This window comes from Neoarius graeffei, chromosome 5 (genome assembly GCF_027579695.1).
Source record: "Neoarius graeffei isolate fNeoGra1 chromosome 5, fNeoGra1.pri, whole genome shotgun sequence".
NCBI classification, from domain to species: domain Eukaryota; kingdom Metazoa; phylum Chordata; class Actinopteri; order Siluriformes; family Ariidae; genus Neoarius; species Neoarius graeffei.
The window spans coordinates 25,913,839-25,925,276 of record NC_083573.1 but is presented as its reverse complement, the minus strand read 5'-3'; the positions used below and the strand labels follow the sequence as shown (position 1 = coordinate 25,925,276).

At 40.5% G+C, this 11,438-nt stretch overlaps 1 protein-coding gene across 3 annotated transcripts in view; it reads right to left on the bottom strand.

The window, feature by feature from the left end:
* The window catches only part of rps27.2 (ribosomal protein S27, isoform 2), a 28,271-nt gene continuing 16,833 nt past the window's right edge, over positions 1 to 11,438 (bottom strand). For all 3 annotated transcript variants that reach the window (XM_060921448.1, XM_060921447.1, XM_060921445.1), the window contains one exon: positions 1 to 269. In XM_060921448.1, the coding sequence (XP_060777431.1) occupies positions 241 to 269 (29 nt within the window). In that variant the 3' untranslated portion in view covers positions 1 to 240. The remainder of the gene's footprint in view (positions 270 to 11,438) is intronic.

The window sequence follows — 11,438 nt, the reverse complement described above, 5'->3', positions numbered from 1 at the left end:
TAATGGAAAAAAAAACTTTATTTAAAGGATTTAAAGTGAGAAACAGGTTTGGCAGTCATGAGTTACAATGAGACCTTAAGCCAACACACTACAGCTGGATTTCAGCTCCATGAGACAGCCCCTCCCCCCTTCACATGACTCGAGGTGTGGGTTCATCCTGGGTGCTGCTGTAAAGCCTTTGGCCAATCCAATTTCTCTTCTTTGGTCTCCCATATCCTTCGTAAGCAGGCAAGTGAGAGACTAATGCTGCTTTCTCCTGAAAGAGCATCCTGCACATAGAGAGATGTTGATTAAAAACTCATTCTCAGTTCACACAATCACAAAAGACCAGAAAAAAAAAATTTAAAAAGCAAGGGGAAGCTGAAGGTAAGAGTTAGCATTAAACATCCGAGTCCCTGATACAACCATCAAACCACTGGTTTTACCAGGAGAACTGGGTGTTTTTCTCAAACATGGAATGGCTACCGTGGCCATTCCAACAGATTTTGGAGGGGATACGTCTCAAATTTGGGTGAAGTAAATATGCAAATGAAGCCACGGTAGCTACAGAAGATGCTGGTAAAACCAATGGCAGCAGCAACATATAGTGGCCTGGCTTTACAGCAATGACGGCAGCGTGTACAGTTTTCATGGCTGCAGTCCAACAGCCACAGCAAGATTAAATAAGCCTCTCCCCAAGGCAAACTTTTCACTTTCTGCAGAATGTCGTGTTCTGTGAACATTCTGAGCTCGATGGCTGTGATGGAATGCTATGGTGACTCACATAAGCCTTCACGGTTGCAATGGAGGAATTCATTCAGCACTTGACCCACAGCAATTTAATACGATAAAACTTTCCAGGGGTGGAAGCCACACCCTCCCAGTTGTCAAGGTAACTACCCGGCTCTCACGTATTCAGACAGAAGGGCCCACAACGCATGCCGGTTGACCCCCGGAAGGCTCAAAATCATCTACCATGAAGTGATTCTGGCAACATGAGACCCTAGTTCAGGGGTCACCAAACTACGGCCCGCGGGCCAGATCCGGCCCGCCACCCCCCTTTGACCGGCCCCCCAGCCCCTCTGCCCCCCACCACTTGAACCGGCCCTATGAGGCAATCCCCAAAAGTGGTCATGGCCTATTTTTTTAAATTGCTTTTTGGCAAATAACATGTCTGCATCTTGTATTTTGTTGATTTTATCAATTAAAATTGATATTTAGTTATAAAATGAACTATTCATATTTTCCGAATTTTCGTCATATGCTCGCGATCAAGCAGTGACAGGCAGCGCATGCGCAAAGAACTGTCAGTGTTCAGGACAGCAAAATGGCTAACGGTAAGTGAAAAGCTGACAGAGAGTGCAGAGTTTTTAAAGAACAGTGGAACACCGATTATTTTTTCGTTCAGTGTAAGGACCGTGCAGTTTGTCTTGTATGTAAAGAAAGTGTGCCGGTTTTCAAAGAATATAATCTGCGTCGTCACTACGAAACCCGCCACAAAGCAGGGTTCGAATTATAAATTTGACCCTATGGGGGTCTCTATTTAAAAAAAAAAAAAAAAGCAATGCATACTCGCTCTCCTGGACCAGCGCACTTTTGCGCACTGCAGTGCACAGCTTTCACACACAGGCGCGCGCATGCACGCACGCACGCACGTACGCACACACACGGTGTTGCATATCTCATCTCTCATCTCATTATCTCTAGCCGCTTTATCCTTCTACAGGGTCCCAGGCAAGCTGGAGCCTATCCCAGCTGACTATGGGCGAAAGGCGGGGTACACCCTGGACAAGTCGCCAGGTCATCACAGGGCTGACACATAGACACAGACAACCATTCACACTCACATTCACACCTACGGTCAATTTAGAGTCACCAGTTAACCTAACCTGCATGTCTTTGGACTGTGGGGGAAACCGGAGCACCCGGAGGAAACCCACGTGGACACGGGGAGAACATGCAAACTCCACACAGAAAGGCCCTCGCCGGCCCCGGGGCTCGAACCCAGGACCTTCTTGCTGTGAGGCGACAGCGCTAACCACTACACCACCGTGCCGCCGGTGTTGCATATATATATATATATATATATATATATATATATATATATATATATATATATATATATAGTTAAACAAATTATATATATATTGTGTATATATATAATTATATATATTGTTAAACAAAGGAAGATCGTTGTGAGCTAGAGGACAAGTCTTCTTCGGACTTAACTTCACATTCGATTTCGCAGGCTGCAAATTTCAGTTTGCGCGCATAGTGGTGTGGTGGTGAAGTACAGCCGTACATGTTGCGGTTTAATAACACGTTCAATACAAAGTTATGGCTGCATGGTGATCGGAAATGAAATGAGTTTTATTTATATTTATATGGTGATATAGGCTATTCAAGCTTATTATGGTGATATATGACGTATTTGAGAGAGTTGCACAGAAAATTAAGTTTGCTTCTTTCATGGGAGCCTGAGGGAATGGGAGCTCAGCTCCCATTGGCTCCCACGTAATTCGAACTATGCCACAAAGAGTATGCTAGTTTGTGAGGGCAAACAAGAGAAGACAGGATTCGGAGGATGAAATGCGGACTGGCTGCACAACAGAATGTATTCCTTCACCAAACCCAGATCAACCAGGCTGCTGTCCGAGCTAGCTATAAGGTAGCTCACCTACTAGCTACCCATGGAAAGCCGTTTACTGATGGGGACTTTGTTAAAGTATGCATGCTTGCTGTGGCCGAGGAGGCGTGTCCCGACAAGAAGGATGCGCTCAACGCGGTGAGTCTCTCCGCACCTGCTATGACCAGGCGAACCGAAGATTAGGGGGACAACGTGTATGATCAGCTGAATGAGAGAGCGTCAGAATTCGAGTTTTTTGCTTTGGCCATGGATGAGAGCAATGACGTGCAGGACACAGCACAACTGCTGTGATCTACTGATCTATTGCTCATATTATTATAATTTCACTGTTTTTTAAAATGTATTTATTTTATAGGCCTATTTATTTGACCTTTATTAAGTGCTGCATACAATTATTATTAATATTATTAATAATATCAACAGGCCTACCTACAATTTATAATTTTCCACTCACCTTTGCAAAGTGTCAATCACCTCAACTAGGCAGATGTTTCTTACCTTGACAGCTTTGATATTATTTTTATTAGAAAATAAATAAATGGAATATCAGTGGTATTTCAAATTAAAACAAAGTGTGAAGACTTGATTACTACTTTTGCAAACCACTAGTAAAGATAAACAAATATGTGCCAGGAATCAAGTGTTGATATAGTAGTGTGGATATAGTAGTGGGGATGGCCGTGCCAGGCTAGTAATCTCTACTACACAATGAGGCCTGCTGGTGGTCATATTTGTCTGGGTTATACAATTCTATGTGATATAGCTGACCCGACCCCGGCCCCCATCACAGTCAGGAACGACAATGTGGCCCCCAGAGAAAAAAGTTTGGTGACCCCTGCCCTAGTTTAAGGATTAACAGCCCAAGTATTTGGAATTTTTTTTCTTTTTAAATCAAGCACTTGCTCCTGTGTTTTATGTAATAAAATCCAGTATTTAAGTTTGCTTACTTCAACAGCACATGTAAATTCACATGTAATTTTATAGTAAATAGCTGCAAGATGGGCAATAGACCTTTTCACACCATCACAATGGAGGACCTCCAACATTGAAAAGCAAGCACTTTAACTTCAGAAACAATTAGATTACAGGTTTGGGGAACAAATGAGAGAGAACATTGGGTGGTGGTGGTGGTGGTGGATTAGTGGGTAAATTTAAAGAGCTAGTTTTACGAAAATGACCACGCCTGGCAAATACCTTATAAAACTAGATAGACATGTTAGATAGTCTACTGTCTAAATGGTATTTTAATACAAGACCGGGAACATGTTCTATTTAGTTGGTAAGGTTTGGGTCTTTGAGTCTGCCATTACACGAATGCGTTCCTGGCAAGTTACTGTTCATTCAAAGGAAGTGATGTCATTTGCGAAACACTTGAAAGTTCGCAGCATTTCTGGCTTCGTCTGCTTTTTAAAAAGTGTAGCACGTTTTTAATGATTTTTTTTTTTTATTCCAAAACAAAACTAAAAGCAAAGCATGTCTCCGGAGAGGTGTGTCATTCAAGACTGTTCAAGTGTAGCCAATAAAAGAGTGGAATTTCGAGCCGTTATCGCCCAAAGTCGGCAGGGCACTTGCAGAACGAATAGGTTCAATTTGTGCGGACAAAGAGAGGTAAATTCAAGCCGAAAGGACGGTTTGGTGTCTGCTCCCTACATTTTGAAAAAGATAAATTTGTAAGGCAGATTCACATAGAAGGAGATGAGTCTGGTATGCGGAGCAGTTCCTACAATCTGGAAACAGAATTCAGAAATGCCATCCCAAAGAGCTCACCGCACAGTAAGTGTCAAGCTTGTGTTTAGCCTGTTGCTTGAATTTATTAGTTGTCCTTCGTCTTTTATCCTTTTCACTGACAGCAACTCTGAAGTTTTATACAAGGCTACATAATGGCAGTAATTAGGCACTTTCACTTTTAGTGCTGGAGCTGGCAGGAACAGGTGGAGCGTTGTGCCTTACGCATTGTGTGCAATGAGCACGCAACAACCAGGAATTTGTTAGGGTTAACCTCCAAAACTAAGTTGCTCATAAAACTACAACCTTCTCTGGTTCTAACAGTACCAATTAGGACCTCTTTCTATGTTGTGCTACAACATTAAGTAGAGGTTTGTTTTTTTTGTGTGTGTGTGTGTTCCAGCACAGAATTAGTGTTGGCTTTTTATCTTTTTTTTTTTTTTTAAATACTAAAACCACTATCTCTGCAACCATAAAATATTTTTTTCAAAATTCCAAAACCTACAATCTTCCTGTAATACCTGCACACGCCACGGCACATGCATCAGTCAGACTCTCGCACATGCACCATTAACTATGCACACCTGCACAAGATGAAAGCACAATCATTGTACCTATATAAAAAGAGACTGAAGTCATACATTCACTGCGAAGTATTGCGCTACGTTACGTACACATTACCGAGCCTCATCTCCTGTTGTCCTGATTCCTGTGGGGGTCTTTTTTTGTACTTCCGTCTTTGCCTGTGCTAATCTGTTTGTGCCTTGCCCGACCTTTTGCTTGTTTACTGTTTTTGATCTCTGCTCACCGATTTGGATTGTTTGCTTGTTGTCACCTTTACAAATAAAACCATCTTCTGTACATACATCCGTATCCAACCCTTCCCTAACACTTACGGTGTCCCTTTACAGGAAGCTGATTTTAAGGTGAATTGAACCCAGGGTTTCCCATACATGGACCATTGTGTGGTGCAGCGCCACACAATGGATTCCTATCGCCACATAATCAGACTCGCGATTTTGAAAAAAAAAAATTCCGTTGCGTATCGTTCCGTTCATTCATAGAGCTCTTTCTTCTCGTTCGCGCGCGCGCACACACAGGGACAGAGAGAGAGAGAGCGATGGAGAGACGTGTGCACAGGCCTGCCGTTGCGCATGTACCCGGTGTCACGGTCTGATCGTGCGCTGGTATAAATTTACCATGCGCATGCGCAGACCGAGTTTTTTTTCCCCCCGGTCAACTTCAGGGAAGTCTAGACTGGTGGTAAATTCAGACCGTGACACCGGCCTTATTGCATTATCCCGTTTCAGCATTCATGCAAGTTATTAATAATGGTTTGACATTCACAATAAATAAGGATTTCCCACTAGCCTAAATAAAATGTTATACTCGCGGGGATGCCTAGTTGATGCTATCTGAAGCATAAAATCTGAATATCTTAAACAATGCGGTAGTTGAGAGAGGCTATTGTAGGATGCCCATAGGCTAATAATAACTTCGTATTTGACTATTATAATTTTATTGACTCTCAATGTTTGCTGCTTTAACCCAGATGAGTATTGAAAAGTTTTTTTCTGAATTGCGAGCAGGATCTCTCAGCTATGAATAGGGTAAGCACATAGAAATTCAGTATTCCTTTGTATATGTTTTTGATGCAATGGAAATTTTAGTGCTTTGATGATGAAGAAAATGTACTTTTTTATCCATAGATTAAAACAGACCTCAGGAATAGGCTCCAAGGGGAACACCTGGCAGCCTGCTTACGAATCTCCATAAATGGTCCCGAACCCAGTGACTTCCCTTACAATAGGGCACTTGAGGTTTTTTTTTTCCTTCAGGAAGCCACGCAGAATTAAATGTTCTCATAGGGCATGCAGGCTTTGCACCAATTAGGGTAATGCTTTTTCATTATTGTTAGTTGCCTTGGTGTTACCTTAAGTGATTTCTTACATCTAATTATGATATTTTATTACTATTTTGTTGTTACATTATACTATTTATTTCATTTTAGTATTGGTTGAGGCAAGTGTTGAGTTCAATATTTAAAATAAAAACCTCCAGCTTATTTTTTGCAATTTATTCCTTGAATGTCAACTAAAGAATGACTGAAAGATTGCCACCAAAAAGGCAAAAAACTAAGGTAAAAAAACTTCAATTTTGGTGAGTAATTTTCATAAATTTAAGACAGGTTTTCCACCAACATCAACCCCAGCAAACTAATGGCCTGCCCTGTAATGTAAAGTTGGGTCGAGGAATGAAACCAGGCAGGGTTCTGGTAAAAATTGTTTTAGCTGTCTTCTCTTAAAGAACTTGAAAGAATTTAGATCGAACTGAATAATCTCAAATGCTTCTTGTAGCTTTAAAATAGTCCCAGCAGGTGACTCTGAAGAAAAATACCGTGTGTTTGAACACCGCCCGCCGTAAAAACTTTGCATACACCCCAATGACCGACTCCACCGACCGCCACGACACCACCGCGCACGATTCCCTCATTGGCACAGTGGAGCACCACAAATTGCTACCTGGTCTGTGGGAAACACTGGAACCATTTGAAATTTTAAGGTAAAATCCCTACAATAATCACGGAATTGGCGCAAAGGAAAAGGCCATTGCAAGATTACTTTATAATCACACTGTGATAAACTTCCCTGTGCATTTCTGAATCTTGTCATTACACGTGTTTCAGTCAGCAAAAAGGCAATGTTATATTGCATCTAAAAAATGATTTCAATATCAAATGAATGGACACGCCGTCCTGTCATCTCCCTCAACTAACTCTTTTTTTCTGCATTTAAAGGCTCTGAAAGAGATTCTCTCACATGAGCAAAATGTAAGATCATAGGTTTTGGAATTCTGAAAAAAAAACTTTTATGGTTGCAAAGATAGTGATTTTAGTAAAAATAAATAACGGTAATTGCACGCTGACCCCACCACACACAACTCTAACACTGTAGCACAAAATAGAAAAGGTCTACATGGTCCTAATTGGTACTGTTAGAACCAGAAAAGGTTGTAGTTTTATGAGCAACTTAGTTTTGGAGGTTAACCCTAACAAATTCCTGGCTGCTGCACGTTCGCTGCTCACAATGAATAAGGTGCAACGAGTCACCCACTTCTGCTGGCTCCAGTGCTGAAAGTGCCTAACACAAGCTTGACACTTACTGTGCGGTGAGCTCTTTGGGATGACGCTTCTGACTTTTGTTTCCAGATTGTAGGAACTGCTCCGTGTACCAGACATCGCTCAAATCCTTTTATGTGAATCTGCCTCACAAATTTATCTTTTTCTAAATCTATGGAGCAGACACCAAATTGTCCTGTTGACTTGATGTTGCCTCTCTGTGTCCGTACAAATTGAACCCATTCATTCTGTAGGTGTCCTGCCGACTTTGGGCGATAACGGATTGAAATGCGGCTTTTTTTTTTTTTTAAATAAATTGGATACACCCAAACAGCCTTGAACGACACCCACATGCTTTGGTTTGAATTTTGTTTTGGAATTAAAAATAAATAAATAAATAAATAAATAAAAATAGTTAAACATACTACACTTTGCAAAGCAGACGAAGCCAGAAATGGCATGAACTTTCAAGCGTTGCACATATCATTTCCTTTGAATTAACAGTAACTTGCCAGGAACGCATTTGTGTAATGGTGGACTCAAAGAGCCAAACTTCAACTAAATAGAACATGTTCTCGGTCTTGTAATAAAAAATAGTTTACTGTCTAAACTGTATAACACGTCTAGTTTTATAACGTATTTGCCAGGGATGATGTCATTTTCGCAAGACTAGCACTTAAAATAAAGTTCATTTCTGGAAAGTTATTTTTCTGTTAGGAAAACGCACAATGAAAAACCAGCCTAACTTTACACTGCCCTACACCATACATGTAGACTATAGAAAAAGTCACAGCAGAACAAATTCTCAAACTGTACTAGCACAAAAAAAAAAAAAAAAAAAAAAAGATGAGAGTAAGCACAGTAAATGCCATGAGGACCAACTGCCAGCCTGGGCATCTAACCATACAGACAAGATTGAAGTATTAAGAGTCCCATAGCTGGAATTCAGCAGAAGATTAAATGCACTGTAAACGGGGTAAACGGAGCTCAAAATTTACCCAACATCACTAAATCTTTGGCCTTTTCTAACAATGAACTTTGCACTCACCTCACTGATGTCTATGACAAGGCTTGCAAATGTATCTGTCAAAACTATTTACTAGCTTGGTAAACTAAAATAAGCAAAATGCTGAAACCATCCTAGACCACGGAATAAGAAATCAAGTGACAAAACAACTCAAAGAAAATCCACCGCCACTCAATGGCCCTCATTCATCTACCTAACAAAGAACCTGGCGCAGTTCTGAGTGTAGAAATCATCCTACGACAGGGTTCACGTGTGATTCATGACCACATGTTCGTATCTCGCCAATGACAGTGTAGGAATGATTGAGCGCTGATGAAAATCATTCAAATATCACATCTAGATATTCTCAGTTTAGATGCCACACCCCCAGATTTTACAACATTAAGAGACATAATATGGCCATGAAAAGAAACTTCTCCACCCTCAAAACAGGGCTAAAAATTAACTTCAGTGCTTGGTCGCCACTCAGACCAGTATCCCTGAATTCTCAGTGGCCCAGGCCAAAATAAAGTGGTCCTTAAATTTCCTTTAGTCGAACACAAAATTTAAAAACATTTTTACTTGAACACCCCACAGTGTTTAACATATGCCCCCCAAAATGGATTCATCAACATGAATTCTATATAACTGTTTAGATAGCGTACATTAATCAAACATTACACTACATTACAGTCATTTAGCTGCCATTTTTATTCAAAGCAACCAACAATAAGTGCATGTAGCCAAGAGGAGCCAAGCGCGACCAGTGCTGAAGTACTAGTGTAAACAAATGGCCTACAACGACCATCCAATATCAGGAATGATTAGGGGAGTTAAGAAAATTAAGCTTAGACAAATACATAGACAAGGAATTATTTAAGTAGGATATATTTGTTTCCACAGGTTTGACAGCATCTGCATTTTTTGTTTTTAATTTCAAAAAGCACAAATATCACAGTGGTCATTTTACACAGCATCAACATTACTACAAGGTATTTACATCAAACACAAAAACTGTGCAGCATGTTTGATAGCCATTTCAGTGTTGAGCTCCTCCACTGATTTTCTTTTCTAGCAGGTTTAATTATTTATAACTGAACAAAGAAAGTTTTCACTTCTGATATTACAGGTTTTTTTTTGGGGGGGGGGGGGGATAAAAAGTGAACTCTCATGCAATTTAAGGGGGGGGGGGGGGGGGGGGGGGGGGCTGGTTACCCAACAGTCTCTCTCAGTTCTGAAAAATCACCATCGATCAAGAGGCTGCTATCCAAGAAATAACCCCCTGCTCCAAAATTGACACCTTCAAGCTTAAAGTTTGAAGCTCACCACACGGACAAAGAAAAAGCCTTCTGGAGGAAAGCTGTATGATCAGATGAGACAAAGATTGAGTTGTTTGGCCACAATGACCACCATGTACAGAGGGACACTGTACCAGCTGGTGGTGGGTGGTAGGATCATCATGCTCTGGGGCTGTTTTGCTGCCAGTGGAACTGGTTCATTGCACAAAGTGGATGAAATAATGAAGGAGGACTACCTCAATTCTTCAGCATAAACCATCAGAAACTTGAACACGAGATGGGACTTACAACAGGACAATGAACCCAAACATGCATCAGAGCTGGTTGTGGAGGATAAAGCAGGCCAACATTGAGCTTAAAACAAGTCCTGACTTCAACCCTCTTGAAAACATATGGACCGTGCTTAGAAGTAGAGTCCATGCCAAGAGGGGGGAATTTTTAATTGAACTCTACCAATTCTACCATGAAGAGTTGTGAAATATCCAACCAGAATTCTGCCAGAAGCTTGTTCATGGTAAACAAAAAAATGTTTGGTCAAGGTGAATCATGAAAACAGACATTTTACCCAAATATTAGGTGTGCTGTATGTATATTTTTGACCCTGTGTTGATTTCAGAAAACCCAAAGAAAATTAAAACTTGTGCACCAAATTCTAGTGTTTTTTTTTTATTATTAAAGATGTGCTGTACATTCTGCCACAGAAAACGAACAGTACAAAGAAATTACTGAAAGCCCAAATATTGCCATGACATTCATATCCAAGATGACATTCATGTCACTGTATGTAAACTTCTGACCACAACTATAGATGTCAATAACAGTCACTACGTTTACATGCACATAGAGAGAATAGAATTTCTGCCGTTGCTCGACTGAAATCGAAGCTCAAAATGCCATGTATACACCTTAATTCGGCTGAAATTGAACCGAACTTGATTTCTCGGAATCGAGCTACACGACCTAGTTTATGCGATTTCTGCCGAGCTATTTTGCGCATGTATACCCTATCGAGCTAGTTGTCGAGCTACTTCCGGAAGTGACGAGTGACGAGACCACAAGCGGGAAACACAACAGCCTCGGTCGGCATGACAACGAATCATGACAACGGCATGAATCTTTTCTTTTTGTGGCATTGTTTGCACTGTTAAAATTTAGCTCACTTACTGTATCACCAAATACATCTGTACAGCTGTTGCATAGCTGTGAATTGTGTACATAAACAAGTCATTGTATTTGTGTGTGTGTGTGTGTGTGTGTGTGTGTGTGTGTGTGTGTATATATATATATATATATATATATATATATATATATATATATATATATATATATATATATGTCCAATATCTGAAGAATGTCAATAAAAACAAAACAACTGAACTTTTTGTGTGTTTATTAAGACATAAGTTAAATTGTAAGCAAAAAAAAAATTTTTTTTGTAAGCAAAAAATGGACTTTAGAAAAATATTATTGTGCAAAATAAGTTGTCTTACAAAACAGTGGTCTGCGCCGGACAGTTTGTAGCCATAGTCTACAGCTTGAACACGGAACCTAGTGTTGCCAGATTGGGTGTTTTAAGTGCATTTTAGCGGATTTGAACATGTTTTGGGCTGGAAAACGTCAGCAGTATCTGGCAACACTATAGCTCTTCTTCATGACGACAACCGG